Below are 17,953 nucleotides of genomic sequence, written 5' to 3' on the forward strand. Positions count from 1 at the left end.
TGTAATGGGTGGGAAGTGTGAGAGGTGATTTTAATTAGATTGGCTGCAGTAACTCTTTGAATCAATGCTGAAACTGACTGAAACTTCAGAGGAAAAAACAGGGCATAATGTGATGTGCCCAATTCCATGATAATAAAACTTCTTCATTAGGCCTCTTGTTATTCCTTGTCCCATTTTTTTTTTTTTTTTAACGAAAGGACTGAACCTAAAGCGATTCCCAGACCAGTTTTAACCCTATCAGAAATGGGTGTTATTAATTTAATTCGGAAGGGAGAAAAAACACCCTTTCAAATTACTTCCATTCCAGATATTTTTCATGCATTGTACTTTCATAACAGCCCATAGTGGTTGCATGTATCTTAGCCAGTAATAGGTATATTCTTATTTGGAAATTATGTTTGGCAGGTTAAGCTATTTTCTCTCCTCATTTGGAAAATAGTTTCCCTTCCGACAAGCTCATTTCCCAAATCTGGACTCCATTGCATTGCCAATGAAATATCTGGGAGGTAGTGAGATTATAACACCTCCCCCTATGAACTTGTACTTCACAGTCTGCCAGCTTTTCTCCATCTGCCTTCATAGTAGTGGCAATTGTAATAGAAAATTATGTCTGAACAGCCTTTGTTTCTTTAACCCTGGAACGCTAATCCTGCATGATGGAGCTGCTGTGACCCAGGGAAATGTTGCATTGCCACTCACCTTGGAAAAAATGTCCCAAATGTTTTTGACTTAGGATGTAACCCCCCCCTCCCCCAAAAAGAAACCCCTAATTTATTTCAGGAGGAAATAGATACCATTGATGTCATTGCATACATGTTTTTTTTTAAAATGTAACAACAATGTATGCAAATATTATAAGGGGAAATTCATATTCCAAGCTTGTCTGAAGCATAATCTTCCACCACAAAATAAATAACAAAATAAATTTAAGGGGGGGGGCAGAACCTTGGAAAGAGAACCATCAGTCAAATGGTGGGAAAAAAGGGAGACACGACACCCACCCACCCCATGAGCAAAGAGATACACTGCAAAGCTTCTGAAGGCAGACAGGACTTCTTAACAAGGTAAAATGTTCTAAAGTTCTGCTGCCTTCTCAACAATTATGGATTAATTATGGGTGAACAGCTCACATTGTGCCAACTGAGAACCTGTCCTATGGTGAACAAGAAGAAGAAACTGCTAACCGTTCTTTGCATTAACATTAATTCATGCTTTCCTCCCTTCCTGCCCCTTGCCACTTCCAGATGTACAGCATATTAAGAGAAGAGACATCATCCTGAAGAGAGAGCTGGGTGAAGGTGCTTTTGGGAAGGTGTTCCTGGCTGAGTGCTATAACCTCAGTCCCACCAAGGACAAGATGCTAGTAGCCGTGAAGGTAAAATATGAGGGCAAACATCTATGCTAATCTGCCAGATAAGGCTGCTCAGACTCTAAAGTTCTTGCTGTGGTTGCCATTGAAGACAATTTGGCAGCATCAGCCACCGCAGAATTCTTGTGGCTAGTTTTCTGACAAGGGTAGACCACTGCTTTCCTATGGTGCTAGGTAGAGGAACTGTGTATTTTATTCCTAGCAGTCCTCATTCAGGTTGATAAAAGGGAATTTGCTTTCAAAAACGAAGAGAATTTCAGGGAAACTCTCATGAGTGGTGTGTTGTGTTCCTCCACTTAGTGACTTGATGGGTATTTGTGTGTTGCATCTCACTTTATAATTTCCTCTCAATTGGTTGGTAGCTTCCTTAACTTCAAATATTCCATTAAATTTCAACAGAAAACATAAGAAGGGAATTGTTCCTTGGGTTTTTCAATAGCTGTGCTACTGTTATTGCTGGGAGAAATACTTCCCTTGATAAATGATTGGGAAAAAATTGAAGAAATCACCTACCCAATTTCTTAGCTGACAAATTAAACAGAAATTTTCAAATGGCCATTGGCAACCAGCTCTAGTTTAATCTAACTGTATGTCATCCATCACTTGTTGGTTTGGATGGCATTGAATAAAACAATATGATTCAGCCCAGCCCATCAGTCAACCCAGCTGGCTGAATTCACTGGGGAGAATAAATTACTTAAGATGGTGGGCATTTTTGGATCTCACACTTGCTAGATTCCCACATCAAACTAAGCCATATTTTGATTTAATAATGGTTTTTTAAACATGTCATAGTGGCCTGGGACATACATATTGCTAAGCCTTGATCCAGTGTAGGCAATGTTTTTGCAGACAGGGTGAACTTAAAAAAAAAAAAAATCGGTCTTCCAGAGTGCGGTCATGATACAATGAAGTCATTAGATAGGGTAGGATAGAAATCTTCTTTCTTAAGCCAAAATAGGTGTCTTAAGCCCAGTGGAAGCTTAACACATTTATTTCAATCTTCATTCATCAACCTCTCAAATAATTACTGATTTATCACTGCATATCAAGGGCATGAACTCGAATGGTTCCCCTGGCTCCAAAAATGGGGATGAGAGTCATGCCTTTAGTGATGTCGCGCCAAGCCAAAATCAAGTAAGCTGCTTTATAGCTCAGTACACTGTGTGAAACCAATCACCAGACTCTGACTTAAAATAAAACAACTCATGTGTTGCTGGTTAATTGTTCCTTCTTGAATTTTCCATCTAGAAGGAAGAAGTAAACACAGGTTAGCTGGATATCAGATCAAGGACCTTGGGTTGTTTTCTAAAGTGCCAGAATTAGAAACATTAGACATTGTGCCAAATCATCCACAAAGGAGCCATGGAATGATCTCTTGGCCATACCTCAGCCTTCCTCCAATTCATGCTAAGCTAGAGAAGTGGAGAATTCTATCTGATCATAATGTCCAGATATAGCCAATGAATTGGATAACAATCCACCATTAGCATGATTAAAAAAAAAAAAAAAGCAAATATATTTGCAACAAATGACTTGGGAGGTTTTGTCCTAAGCTTAAAAAAATAAATAAATGGTTTTAGTCTAGCTGCAGTAGTAGAAAATATATTTGTCTGGATGGGGTGAAGATAAAGCAGATGGGCAAAAGAGAAGAGTTCTATTGCTCTCAGTGCTTAATGTTAACATCAGGAAGATAGTAGAGAGCTAAAAGTAATCAAGAACCTAGGATGAGGACAGATGTTTTTCTGTCTGTACAGCATACAGTCATCTATCTAAATATTTTTGGTCAGCTTCTCCACTGATAGAAAAAAATGAAATGAAATGAAATGAAATTATGTGATGCCTTGAATAGGTGTGGGGTATAGTGTAAGATACGAAATTTGTATGTGTGTGTGGTTTTTTTTTTTAATCTTTCCCATTTTGGAAGAGAAAATCAACCTTCAAGTGCAGTTTGTTAGCATTGCATGTTAAACTTTGAGAAAGGATGACAGTTTGACACAGCTGAATTTTCTTTTGGATCCCTCCACAATAGATCAAGATTTTTAAGAGATATTAAATAAATTGGCTCAATTGGAAAATTCCTCCATCCCCAAGCTTTAAAACACTTTGTGAAGTTCCTTTCAGGCTGTATTCTTATAGCAAATGTCTGGAGTAAAAAATGAGTGAAAGAGTCATTTTCTTCTCGTAAGTGGTCATTCTAATGAAATCATGATAGCAAATATTATTGTTATTATTACTAGTTCTTGATTTACTTCCTTGTTCTTTCAGCCCAAAATGGATGCCTGCAGCAGATAATATAATAGCAAATACGCAGTTAAACCTCTTTTAAAGCAGTGGAAATATCTTCTGATTGAGTTGAAAGAGAAATTCAAACAAACAGCAGCTAAGCTCCTAACAGTATAACCTTAAATGCTTAAAACATTCATGCAGATTTAAATACCCAACTGAACAAAAACAGCAAAATGATTGCAATCTAGACACCAGTATGATAGGTTTACAGTGGATAATCCACATTTTAGCTAAACTCAACAATAAACCACTCAGAGAAAATGCTCCAACTTATGTTATAATCAGTGACCTTAAACACTTCCATGAAAGAAGAATGTTCCTCCTGGGTTTCCACAAGCCAGGAGAAGCAGGAAGCATGATGGGCTTCTTTAGGATTTTTATCATGAAAAAGTACAGGTGGAAGTACCCTGTTTTCCATACTCCAGAAAGAACTATCATTCTGTCCCACTGGATTCATGTGGTATGTTTACAGCATGTCACTCTGACAAAATGGCTGCCTTGGTGGGCATGAAACAATCCCAAAGCAACCATTTACTGGAAAGCAAACTGCTAAGATTCATCCCACACACACAAACACTTTCTGTATGCTCCCAGGGTCCTCTCTACAGTGGCAATTGTCCTTTATTTCTGAGCAAATAGATACACTTCCAAATGAAGCAGAGACCTTCAGGCCTATTGACTATAGGGTCAATGGGGGACCCAGAGGAATTCTTGCAAATGAAGAAACTTGAACCTGGTGCTTTTGTTTGCAGCATGCAAATTGCCTTAAAAAAAAAAAAAGTAAAGTGGGATCTGGAAGCCTGGCAGGTGGCTTGTGAGGAGCCCACAGATACATTGGTATTTGCATGTACCTCGTTGCCAGCAACAGGAATCTGAAGGTGTCCAATTTGTGTTGAGCTCTATTGGATTCCTTAAGCTTATCAGAAAAGCTGTAAGAGAGCAGGTATTCATTTAATCTCCCTGAATCTGTGACATTGATGATTTAAAAGGTTAGAATCAGTTGGAGATGTACCATTTGAAATGGCAGATGGAAACTCATACGAGTGAATTTTTCCACAGTAAAAAAAACAAAAAGTAAGACATAGAAATACAGAAAATCAAGGACAACTTTCTAGCCTTTCATCCTCTGTTGGACTGTACAGATAAGACTTTATTCTAAAACAAGAACAACATGCAGTTGTTTTAATATTCAATAGATCCAACTCCGGTTCAATGACCGACAACTGTGCATATTCTATGGAAGGGTAAAATGCTAAATAAATATAATTGTGTACTCCAGTTTACTGGATAGGGGTGATAAAGTCTGAAAATCCTTTCTTTAGATAGCAAAACAGGTACGGAGTCCCAATTCTGGCTTCAGGATCCATAACTAATTTTGGGAACAAATTGTTTCATCTTTGGTTCAAAACCCTCATGAGGAAATACACAGTATTCAGGCACACCTGCTCCAGTAACAATTCTATACATGCACTAGACAAAATTACCTAATCATAGCAAACCAGAATTTGGTCGAGAAGCCACTTTCGATACAAATGGGAGATTCATTCTCACAGGAAATTATTATGAAGCACAAAGAATGAATACAAGATTTTGGAAATTATGAAGAGTGAAATGCCTTGCTTTTATTATTGTAGTTTTTTTTTAAGCATCCACCACTCCCACCCACCCATCCAGACAAAAACCTTTACAGTGAGCACATCCATCTTCAGAATAAAGGCAGCAAAATCAGCTTCTCCAAAATAAAAGGCTGAACTGGTTCAGAAGAGTCATAATAATGAGATATGGAGTCTTTGCCTTTAAGGTCATAAGATTTGGGTTCTGACTGGGCTAGAAATAAGTGGAAGCTATTACATTGGAGGTTATTTACTGCACTCTCTCTCTTTCTCTCTCTCTCTCTCTCTCCCCCTCCTCTGTTGCAAAACAGACCAAAAAACAAACCCAACCACCTAACGTTGACAGAAATTTCAAGTGTGATAAGTTGTGAGCTGGTATCCAGAGAAATAATTTCATAATTGCTGGCATTGTTTATGTTTCTATACTGCACAGACCATAGTACTTCTCATTTCCCTCTCAACCTTTCACCTGAGCACCAGCTTTCTTAGACATACTGTATCATCTAATAGATGCCATTAGCAATCTGATTCTACTCTAGATATGAAAAGCTAACCAAAGAAATTCCACTCATTTCCCCTAATAGGTTTCCTATAAGATATCATAAAAGATGGCTCATCTTAGAGAGTTCCTCCTCCATACTTGCTCCAGGTAGTTGACTTTTTTTATATATAAGGAAGAAAACAGACCCCAATCTTGGGAGATACAAGAATCAATCCAACTGAAAAATGTCGTTCTCTTATCACATTATTTTTTGTTCCCTCACCACCTCTTGGTGCATTGCCTGAGAAGACATACCTCTAAAATGTCATGGAAATTGCATGTTCCCTGTGCAAAGAGCTCATACTCCATGTTAAAAAGGCAAGGCAACATTCCATTGCTTAAGGCAGGGTTAGGGAAATCCTTAAAATTAAGCAGCAAAATGATGAAATTTTGGCCGCACTATTGGGAGGAACAATTAGGGGTGGGGATGGAAATGACCTACCTCCTAGAGGCTGTATCTTCTGGAATGACTCTTAATGCAGGATGGGCTCATATTAAATTATTTCTCAAACACAAAGGCCCACAACAACCTGAAGACTCTTGAAATGTGTGGGACCTATCGCATTCCAATTCTCATTTTCCTAAGCAAATCCCCCATATTGCTTTGACCTCTCGCATGGATTGGCAGCAGAGAAACTTTATGCCAGGACATTTTCTATCCCAGAATGCAATATCATCTTGGGATCAGGACCTCTGGGAACTGTAATTTCCTGGAACTCCTAATTAAACTCCTCAAAGGTATTCTGTCATTGGCGCCTCTATCAAGCAAATAGCTGTCTATATTAATTCACCATAACATGCTTCCAAGTAATAAAGGACTTGGGTTGTGATAACATTGTCCTTGACACTTAGCAAAGGAATACAGAAGAACAACCTGATCAAAACAAAGCAGTGAAAGGTCTGGTGATACATTAAAGACAAATGCATTATTATCCAATAAGCTTTTATCATGTAGAATTCACTGCGTCAAGTATCTGGTTTATTATTCCAAGGTATTTTGTTGGTTTTGCTTCACCTAACTAACCTATCTATCCCTCCAGAAAATAGCCAAGGAATCATCTGTGCAACACAGTACCACCCAGAATCACTTAGTGGTAGGGCACAAGGTTTTCATGTAGAAGTTGTCAGATAATTTCTTTCCTCTCCAGTTCCCAGAGGGAGCATAGCCCAGGGATACAGCCTGTACCTTGAATGGAAAAGGTATCAAGTTCAATCTTAGATATTTCCAGATAGCAATAAATAGCTTAAACTGTTGGACAGGTGTTCTGCCAGTCTCAGCCGGTGGTGTGACTGAATACAAGCCAGCTTCCCATATTCCTAAGTATTCATCTGCATTTGCTCAAAGAATAGTGGTTAGCTTCACATAACCTAAGATTTGGTTAGCAAAGCAGGAATAGGAAGGAACATTCTTGTGTTCACATAACTTCCTATGCCCAAACAAATAAAACATACATGATGGTTTGTTTCATAAAACATGCTAAAACATTTGCTGGGTTCCTACAACATACTGAATCATTAGATAGAGTCTCCTCCAAGCTCACCTGCTAGCAACTTCATGAACATATCCATGCAGGTTTCTTGGCAACAATATGTAATTTGTTTGCCCTTATTTTGGGGGATTTTTTTTTAAACTATACCCTATGGCCTTGATACTTCCTGATAGTTTCCTTCCAATTACAAAATAGGGCTGACCCTGCTTAGCTTCCATTCCAGACTACATAGGCCAGATGCTGCTACCTAACCCCATTTTAGCCTAATCTAGCACATTGTACAAACCAATTCTAATTCTTTTGAATCTATCTCTGTCTAGAATTATGTGGGGAGTGTTGTAGACAATAAGCTGAGAAGAAGTTGTAAGCTGGGAAAGCAAGTTATTTTTCTGGACATTCACCATCTTGCCTGTCCATACTTCCTTTTTTTTTTTTTTTAAGGCTCTCAAGGACCCAACTTTGGCTGCCCGAAAAGATTTCCAGAGGGAGGCAGAACTGCTTACCAACCTGCAGCATGACCATATTGTAAAGTTTTATGGTGTCTGTGGTGACGGAGATCCACTCATCATGGTCTTTGAATACATGAAACATGGGGACTTGAATAAGTTTCTGAGGTAAAGGTTAAATATACTACTGACTTTTAGAAAGGGAAGAATGGAAATTGATATGAGGGGTAGGGAATGACTGTAAACATCTTGAATTCATCTTCCCACTTTCCACCCAAGCATCAGTAATAGTGAAATTGCCATTCTTCTCCTTGAACCCTCCATAGTACTGTGGCTGCTAGGTAAATGTGGAACTGACTTGACACAAATAGTGGTATCCTTTGCCCTTACAGACATGAGAAGAAAATCTGTGGCACTGTCACATTGATCCATGGGTGGTTGTATGCAACTGGTTAGGAATTAGGGGTTAACCCAGGGAAGCTGACCAGAAGGATCAAACCAGGAACCAGAACCAAGGAGAACTCAACTCTAATTCAGGGAACATTTCAGACAGAGAAACTTGTATAGCTTTCACTGCCCAAGAAATCTTTTTTATTTTATTTTATTTTATTTTATTTTATTTTATTTTATTTTATTTTATTTTATTTTATTTTATTTTACTTTACTTTACTTTACTTTACTTTACTTTACTTTACTTTACTTTACTTTATTATTTTATTTTATTTTATTTTATTTTATTTATTAAATTTCTCCTTGCCCATCTCCCCCCAATGGGGGACTCTGGGCGGCTCACACAAAATATTAAAACCATAAATACATATAAATACATAAAACATAAAAATTTAAATAAAACATTACTAAAAAGAAGAAGAGAGTGCCAGAAGATGAAGGATCTGGGGCTGAAGACAGCAGGCCTCTATGGGGCTAGCCATCCCCATGCTTGAAGTATTCCCTACCCATACCAGGCAAAGTGGCAGAACCAGGTCTTCAAAGCCCTCCAGAAGGCCAGGAGTGAGGGGGCCAATCTCACCTCTGGGGGCAGAATATTCCAAAGAGCGGGGGCTACCACAGAGAAGGCCCACCTTCTGGACCCCGCTAATTGGAGTTCTTTTACTGAGGGGGTCTGAAGCATGCCCTCTCTGTGTGTTCGGGTGGGACAGGTTGAAGTCATAGGGGAGAGGTGGTCCCTTAGATAACCTGGTCCCATGCCATGTAGGGCTTTAAAGGTGATAACCAACACCTTGAATTGGATCCAGAAGCAAACTGGTATCCAATGCAGCTCGCAGAGCAACGGTGTTACATGGGCCCTTCTTGGGGCTCCAAAAATAGCCCAAGCAGTTGCATTCTGGACCAGCTGTAGCTTCCGGATACTTTTCAAGGGTAGCCCCATGTAGAGTGCATTGCAGTAGTCTATCTGGGAGATAACAAGGGCATGAGTGACTGTTCGAAGGGCATCCTGACAAACTGGATAGGTAGGGCTACTTTACTGAAAATAATTCACTGTCAGGAAGTTTCTCCAAGCTGTAGTGTTGGCAGCATCAATTTATGACAGCTCTTCACTAAATCTCAATCTCAGCACTGATCCTTCCTTCCTGTTTCGTCCACAATCCTGTTTCCTCAGCCACTTCAAGACCTCTGGATCTGCCTAAGGATTTTAATATGCACTGGCTTGATACTCTCTTATACTCTAGCCTTGGTTAATAATTCATTTGCCAAGAAAGCTTGGCTGCTACCGGACCTGATGATTTGTCTTTTCCCATTCAACAAAAATCCCAACCACTCTATCTTACAAGCATTTTGTTCCTTCTTGAATTTTTCATCAGCATGGAACAGCCAATAGCTGAAGAGAAGAATGGGTGGGGATCCTGTTCTTCTGTAATGTTGAAATCAAGTGCTAACGTTCCAGAATTCATGCTATGGTACTTCTATTTTTCAGTAATGATTATTTGTATTTCCCAGTATTTCGGTAATTGGACTTTTGGGGTATGTACTGTATGTTTGTGTGTTTCCTCCAGTGCTACATTTGTTAAGTAGGATCGTAAAGTAATTGTGTTAATAATTTAGATACCAGCTTCAGATCTAGGTCTGTGGTTTTGCCAAAGCAATTATTGTGTTGTCAAAGCTGACACATGACTGGGGTGGGAAAAAAGTAAACCTCTTTCCTCTAGACTTCATTTATTTTAGCTGGCATCCAGAGGACAAGAAATATTGGGAGACTTCCAAAGGCACAGCCTTGCCCTCTTAAAAGGGATACAGGCATTTGGGAACTCTGTAAAATCTGAAACCTGCAGACCACAGTAGGATGATGATTGGAAGAGTTGTCACTCTTGATGTATCTTCTTTGTTTCAATTTCCCCTATAGTCCTGTTCTCTAAATGTGGGCAACTTTAAGAGATTAAATGCATTTTCCAAGTCAGTCTGACAAGCTAGCAAAAAGCCAACAGCTTTGTTCCAGTAGATTTAACAAAGGAATATTGACATATTCCCCCATGCAAGCAAGGTCAACGAGGCCATTTGTTCCAGGAGCAAGATTTCTTTCCCCCTCATGTGAGAATTGAAGGCACTGAGTGAGATCACGGTGGGGGCAAATGTTTAAAGCCCCTCCAATCCCTTCCTCCATTATATACAAAGTCCCAACTTGGGACATCAATACTTGCTATTTGTCTGACGCAGACATGAAATGGGTTTCTTTCTCAGTGAAAATGTTGATGATTCTTTTGTGCGTTTACAGCACAATGTGGGGTGAATTATCCATTTGATAAGGTAGTTACATCTTAAAAGAACTAAAGTAGCATCATCCCTCTAGCATGAGTACTGTCATCAAAAACTTGTTCAAATAAAATGGTTTTTCAGGGTTTCCATAAGATTCTGGGTGAATGGCTAGTTTCTAGAAAACATGAAGGTGTAGCGTTTTCTGTATGCTGTTTTCTGAACATTCAGGCACGGGTAGGGACTGATAATTATTTTTTTTTTTTCATTTGATTCATTGAAGGACACAGAAATAGAGAGATCACTTATCATATCCATATTCTTTCATTTCATATTAAACTAAATGGTTTGGTGAATGAGCCTCAGTGGTGGAGGTAAGCCACAAACAATGGTTTACACCTACGGTTTTGTTTCAGTACCAAAACCAAACAAATATGATGTAATATATGACACCTGTCCTGTTTAGCAAGTAGGCTTCCAGAACTGCTATTCATTCTGAGAAGACAATCTAAAGGGAGCATCAGACTCTTGGCTTAAAAAAGGGTAGGAGTATAAACATCTCTTTCAAATAAAACTGAAAACCCAGTAAAAGAAGAGGAAATGTTGAGTTTTCTAACAGAAAAGCTTCCATCACAATACATAAACTGAAAGGAAAACCCTCCACCTTATGATGATTGCTTTGTTTTCTTTCAAAAGTGAGTTTTCCCCATACCTATCAGAACAAACTTGAACTATGAAGACAGCCAATGGATCAAGTGGCATCATTTTTAATTTATGCCATCTGCAGGGCATGGAATTGTGCATGAGAGGGAATGGCTTTCTATTCTGGGGTAGCCATTCTCATACCTACTGTGAGAGTCTCTCTGGTGGCAGAGATAGGCCAGAGCCAAGGGTGGCACCATCAGAAAACAGAAAAAGGCCTGCTGTTAATTGCACTGTCTGGGGCGATAATAGCTCCTTTAATATGGCAGCTTCCATTTGAAATGGTCTGTCAGGATGAAGTATCAGTATTGCTTCTCAAGGGAACGGGGCAGCCAACAATATGGGCAGTTCTGTGTTTCTGCAGGTGTAAATTTTGAAGCTGTAAAGCTCTCAATCAAGGTCACAGTGAGCAAACAATCACACAACAGACAGTGGCTGTGTCTAAAAATTAGCCGCTGTCTTCTGTAAATTACTGTGAATTCTATGGAAAAGTTTTGTGGGAAAAGCTTGGGATTTGTTTATTGTTATCATCATAATGACCATCATCATACCTTTGTGTTATTTTTCTATAATTCATGTGTTCTTTTAAGGATAGGAATATGTAATAGTGACCTTCTGCACAAAAAGCTTTTGGGTCTGGCTAACACATTCAGCAAAATGAGGTGGTCATGTGGTAGTTGAGATGCCAAATTATGGCTTACTTAGATCTCTAAAATTCAGTATTCTGACTTTTCTGTAGTTAAAAAAATGTAGAAAAGTAGAAAACATTATTTTTAAAATATGCTGATGTTTTACATACCTCCTTCCATACATTGTATAATTCTTAATGTAAATTGTCCAGGATCGTTGTTTAAAAAGTGCAAATCACACTACTTTTTTCTGAGACAAGTGAACATACATTTTCATGACTGACTCTTTTTTGAAAATGTAATTCCAGCTCCAGGTTTTAGGTGGGTCAGAAATAAGCAAGTAGGATGAGGGAGGAAAGGCATGGCAGAGACTCTCATTTGACTAAATCCACACTAGATGTGACTTTGGTATATAATCATTGAAAACTGGGGTCAGAAATGGGATAGCAGGAATGATTTTGAGAGAGCACTGAAAGGAAAAGAATGGTATAGATAATTTTCTCTGATGGTCTTGTTTTTTAAAGTTTCAGGAATTATTTATATAGGATGTATTCAACAACATGATTTCTCTAGCCCATGAGAAGATGGCATTTTCAAGTCTCAGAATTCCATCCCCTTATATATCTTATATGTCAGTGATGTCCAAACTTGGCCATTTTAAGATGAGTGGACTTCAACTCCCAGTTGGATGAGTGGACTTCAACTCCCAGATGAGTGGGACTTCAACTCCCAGAATTCCCCAGCCAGCCATGCTGGCTGGGGAATTCTGGGAGTTGAAGTCCATTCGTCTTAAAGTGGCCAAGTTTGGACAACACTGTTATATGTAAAGTATAAGTAACGGTTATACAGATATGTGGTAACATAATTCCAATATATTCCAGAGTTGTTCTCAGATTTATTTTCAACAAGAAAAGAAGCTACTCATTACAACAGAGTTTCCCAGTTTCCTATGGTCACCCTAACATAGAATAAATACTCAAACTAGCATTCATGTCAGTTTTACATTCACATATTTGTCCTACCCCATTTCTAAGATTTTTTAAAAATGCATATAAACACATACATTTAATATATTCATTTCCAAGCGTTCCTCTCAGAACTCAATTTTTCTTAATGTATTGGGATAAGTGTTTTGAGCCCAAAATGACATCAGAACATTTGGAAGTACCAAAACAAGACAAAAGAAAACCAAACAAAAACCCCAGTAGCTAAGTAAATTCAGGTCTAGATATTAATCTGGGGAATTGGAAATAGACTCGTTGATATCAGAATTCATAAGGGATGGGGTCTTCATACTTCCTTGTTCTCAAGCACCTTTAACACATGGCTTCTCAAATATGGGATTCTCCTTATAATATTTTTGTTTATTTATAAAACAAAGGGATAAGCCACCCAACTCATAACAGTTCTGGTCCGAGTACTAGTTAACAGCACAGTCAGCACAATAAAAGCAAAAGGAAGGTGATAGTCTACAGACTAACACAGCCAACACATTAATAGAATTCCCACCAAAGCACAAATGTCTTAGCCTGTCACCTGGGGAAAGAGCCAGCTCTTCAAGGCTCATTTAAAGGATGGTTGGGTTGGGATAACTTGAACATCTGGGGAGATACTATTCCAAATGGAAAGCAACAGAGAAGGCATACTACCTGGGTTCCGTCAGAAGATGCTATTTTAGGAATAGGACCTGGAGCATGACTGCTTGTCAGGTCTTATTGGATGGGCAGAAACAGTGGGAGAAAGGAAGCCCATCCATAACATACCTTTTCCCAACTTGGACAATCTTCACACATATGAACTTCAACTCTCAGAATTCTCTAGCCAGCATGCTGCTGAATTGCAGTTATGCAGTCTCTGAGTCACTACTCAGGGAGAGAGACTTGCACATAGCTCAGAGACTAGTCACTGGTGAGCATGTTGGCTTAACATAGCCCCATGTTATACCTTTTTAAGGAGGAGCTGTGTAAAAGCAGAACTGGTCAATATTTGACCAGAAGTCCAATATTGTTCTCCCTATAACTCCTATACCACCCCCTGGAAGGTAGACTAGCCACTTCTGTGGTTGCCTTCCAGAAGCTGTCTAACATGAAGGTCCTCCAGAGGGCATTTGGAGACTAAGGGGATATCCCCAGCTGTGAAGGTGTTTGTTTGTTTGTTTAATTTATACGTCATCTATCTCACTATATAAGTGACTCAGTGGGTCCCCATGCAAGTTGGCAGAGCCAGGTCTTAACACCCTTTCAGAAGGGCCATAGAGAGTGGGCTAATCTCACCTCAGGGCAAGATGTTCCAGAGGGCAGCTGAAAAGGTTGTCCTCCTAGACCCTGCCAGTCAAAATTCTTCAGCCAACAGGGTCCATAGCATGCCCTTCCTGCTGGACCAGGTCGGATGGGTTGATGTAATTGGGACGAGGTGGTTCCTCAGGTAACCCGGGCCCATGCCATGAAGGGCTTTAAAGGTGATAACCAACACCTTGAATTGGACTTGGAAGCAAACCGGCACCCAATGCAGGTCATACAGCAGAGGTGTTATATGCACAGTTCTAAGGCCACCCATAACTGCCCGCACTGCCACTTTCTGCACCAGCTGCAGCTTCCAAATACTTGAAAAAAGGAAGTTTGCTTGTTGACCCTTGCTCCCTGCTGTTTTATATTGATTTTTACCTTGGGCATTTTAATTTATTTGTATGGTATGATTTTATTGTTAGCCATTGGGAGGGTTAGACAGATTCAATGGCACACAAACCTAATCATATATCATATCATTCATATCATATGCCATCAACATGGGAAGGTGAAATCAAGACGCTATGAAAGCCAGTAGGAGCTTAGGTCTCAGAAGAAGAGAAAGAGCTAGCCGTCTGATCCTGAAATTTTCAATTTGCTGGCTAGGCTGTTGCTGTTGACAAAGGTAAAATGCCGGCAGCTGTTTTAAAGAAAAAAGAAATGAGCCACAAAAGAGAATTTGCTCCATGGTAGCAGAAAATCACAGCCACACTGTTCTTTCACCACATATTAATGACCTCTAGAGTACTACTTCAAGCTGGCTGGCTGCTGCTATGGTTGATAAGCCCACCAGTTGATCAAATGGCAAAGGTGTAATTCCAGTGCACGAATGGAAGGCCGCCTTCACATGTTATGGTTCAGGGTCCAATTCATGAGGAACAAAAGCAAATGGCTTCTTCATGCAACATGCAATTGATTCATGGACTTCATACAGTTGTAAGACATTTTGGTGATTACCGCCTGCATTTTGAAGGGATCATGAAAATAGGACAGTATTCACTAATATTGTTGTGAACATAATCAGTTTCTTAATACAATTTTGGCAGCAAAGACAAATTATGCTACGGAGCCGTGACTTTATTTTCATCATTCTGGCTATCCGTCATTCTAAAATTTTGGTGGATACCTTCTCTTTCTACCTTGTCTTGCAAAATAAGCTTAGTTTGGAATTCAGTTATTATTTCTCAGGATTTGTTTTTTTAGAAAAAAGCTCAGGAAAAGTTGTTTCTCCCTGAGAGATCCTTCCATTTATACTGCATGCATGTTTTCCCCAAATACCCATATTTGCTTAAACTATGAGACTACATTGCAAGCTTCAGATTATATCCCAATCAAATATTAACCAATATTTCTCAAAAAGCATTTGAGGCACTGTTTGGATGTACGTTTTCTCATCTTCCTTTCGCCCTCCTTCCCAATGAAAGCCACTTTAGATGGAAGATTCTTGGTCTTGATACATCACAAGGCCACAGATTGGCAGCCTGAGGCCAGGGATGTCTCACCTGTACTGATCCAGGCTACTAATGGAGGCCACCAGGAATTATCTACTGCAGGTTGGGGAAGATTGCTTTAAAGCAAGCAAACAAACAAACAATGGGGGTTATAGTTTGCCAGGTTATTTGAATCTTAACTGAAGTGTTTTAGGATACAAGCAGCCTAGTTGTGTTTCACAGGGAAAGAAGCTGATGCATCTTATTAGGGAATGTCCTGGATGCTTCCAACAAATCTGGAGCAGAGTTTGAAAAGAAATGCTGTTGATTGTTCTGTAATTTGCCCTGTGGGACTTGACTCTGTCTTGTCTTCTACAGGGCACATGGACCAGATGCAATGATCCTTGTGGATGGGCAGCCCCGGCAAGTCAAAGGGGAATTGGGACTTTCTCAAATGCTGCATATTGCCAGCCAAATTGCCTCGGGAATGGTTTATCTTGCCTCCCAGCACTTTGTACACAGAGACCTGGCTACGAGGAACTGCTTGGTTGGAGCTAATCTATTGGTGAAGATTGGAGACTTTGGGATGTCAAGAGATGTCTACAGCACTGATTATTACAGGGTAAGGTGAACTTGAGGCAATCAGGTGGAGAGGGTGGCATAAACAGAGGTTGGAGAAAAGGAATTGAGTTATAGCTTTGTCCATCATGACTCACTCAGTATCCATGCAATTTGTATGAAAGATGGTTCTGTCCATACTAATCAGCCATAGGAGTTCAGTGGAATGCCCATATTCTGATGTAGTATACCTTGGAATTTCATCTCCTAGGTCCAAACAGCAGAGGAAGGATGATACCTTCAGGCATTATGCATAAAAATACAGAAGTAGGAGAAATGTCCATTGTTAAAAACCTACGTGCTGGCCTAGATGGTCCAGTCTAGAAAAGAAAAATGAGACACTGAGATGTTCCAATTCTTCTAAAATAATTAAATATTAAGTACTGGATATTAGTTACCAGTTCAGTGACTGGACCATTCTGAGAATAGAGATCCCACAAAAACCCTGGGGTTCCTACTATAGTTTTTACATTGTAGATTTAAACACATTGAAGATTAAATATGGATTTTTCCCTATTATTGCATCTGAAGGAGCTTATCAAAATCTTCCACAAGGGACTCCAGCATATCTATGTCTTGCCCATAAGAGCAGAATAAGAGCCTCCTTGAATGTAGAAAGTAATATGTCAGGCAGAAAGGTTCGGAAAAACCAACTCTTTGGTATGCTGTTGTTCTCCCTATGTTCATGGACATTTTAATTGAGCAGCACTGGAACATAGTAGGTCTGAACAAAAATGCTTGTTCATTCGTGAGCAGCAAATGAGAAAGGACATTTTGGCAAGTTTTGAGATGAGATGGCGTGCGTTTGGTGTCTGCTCAGTCCTCACAGTGCCTAGATGCCATGTGATTCTGGGACATTTGGGGGCAGAACAGGGTGTTACTGTGCTCAAATGATTCCGAGGAAAGAAAACATCACCATTGTTAATGAGGTGATGGCATACTTCTGCCAATTATTAGCAGATGCATCTGAATAAAGCTGGCTGAGCCCAGCAAGGGGCAGAGTCCACAAATGTGATTCAGTATAAATAAGCTTGATTATATCTACAGCAGTAATAAAGCAGAGCAGATCAAGCTATGCTTCAAAATACAGAAAGTATCTAAGAAACCAAGCTAAGAAGCAAAAGACCCTAGTTTGATGGGCTTCCGAGGCAACATGGATCCAGAGCTGCTAATTAGTTGAGCAGCACTTGATGACTTAAAATTTGAAGGACAGTTGAACTATTAGTTGCTGCTTTTTCCTCTTCTCCCTCTCCTCCTCCTCCTCTTCTGTTGCCACTATTCAACACCAGGTGAAACCCATTAAAGCCCCTCCCTCGAACATCAGGAGCCATTTTTCATTGAGAATTCATTCCACATTTGTATTTCCTTTTTGTTTTCCCCATATCTGTAAACTAAAAGTTCAACCATGTAAAGTATTGCCATTTAATTTTGCTCTGTGTTTAAACTGCTCTTTAGTTGTAGATTATCTCCATAATGAGGTAAACAATGGACAAGTAAAGCACATTGAAGCCATTATTTTTGCATGATGCTCTAAAACACATCTAGGTTTTGGGAATCTGGTGGCTCAGAAATTAGTACTGAGGATAGAGCAGGCCAAAAATATTTTACTCACAAGACTTGGGGGAAGACTTGTTAATGAGCAAAAAACATTGGACATCACTGCAGTCAGTAAGATATTCATGAGCCAAAGGAAGTGTTCATCAGTTGAAATGGAACCTCTAGATGAACTCACACTTTAGGTTAAGATTGCCACATAAGCACATCATAGACTGCATAAATTATGCCTGAGATTATGTCTTTAGCACACCCGCAAACTGCAGAAGCCTTTCATG

At 39.5% G+C, this 17,953-nt stretch overlaps 1 protein-coding gene across 5 annotated transcripts in view; it reads left to right on the forward strand.

Annotated features, from left to right (window-relative positions):
• NTRK3 (neurotrophic receptor tyrosine kinase 3) overlaps positions 1 to 17,953 on the forward strand; it is a 345,980-nt gene that overhangs the window by 288,748 nt on the left and 39,279 nt on the right. For all 5 annotated transcript variants that reach the window (XM_088148672.1, XM_088148673.1, XM_088148677.1 and 2 more), the window contains 3 exons: positions 1,245 to 1,375; positions 7,744 to 7,916; positions 15,882 to 16,125. In XM_088148672.1, the coding sequence (XP_088004798.1) occupies positions 1,245 to 1,375; positions 7,744 to 7,916; positions 15,882 to 16,125 (548 nt within the window). The remainder of the gene's footprint in view (positions 1 to 1,244; positions 1,376 to 7,743; positions 7,917 to 15,881; positions 16,126 to 17,953) is intronic.

This window comes from Python bivittatus, unplaced genomic scaffold (genome assembly GCF_059951505.1).
Source record: "Python bivittatus isolate LINGU-HERP-01145 unplaced genomic scaffold, Pbiv_v1 ctg000530_np1212, whole genome shotgun sequence".
In the NCBI taxonomy this organism is placed as follows: domain Eukaryota; kingdom Metazoa; phylum Chordata; class Lepidosauria; order Squamata; family Pythonidae; genus Python; species Python bivittatus.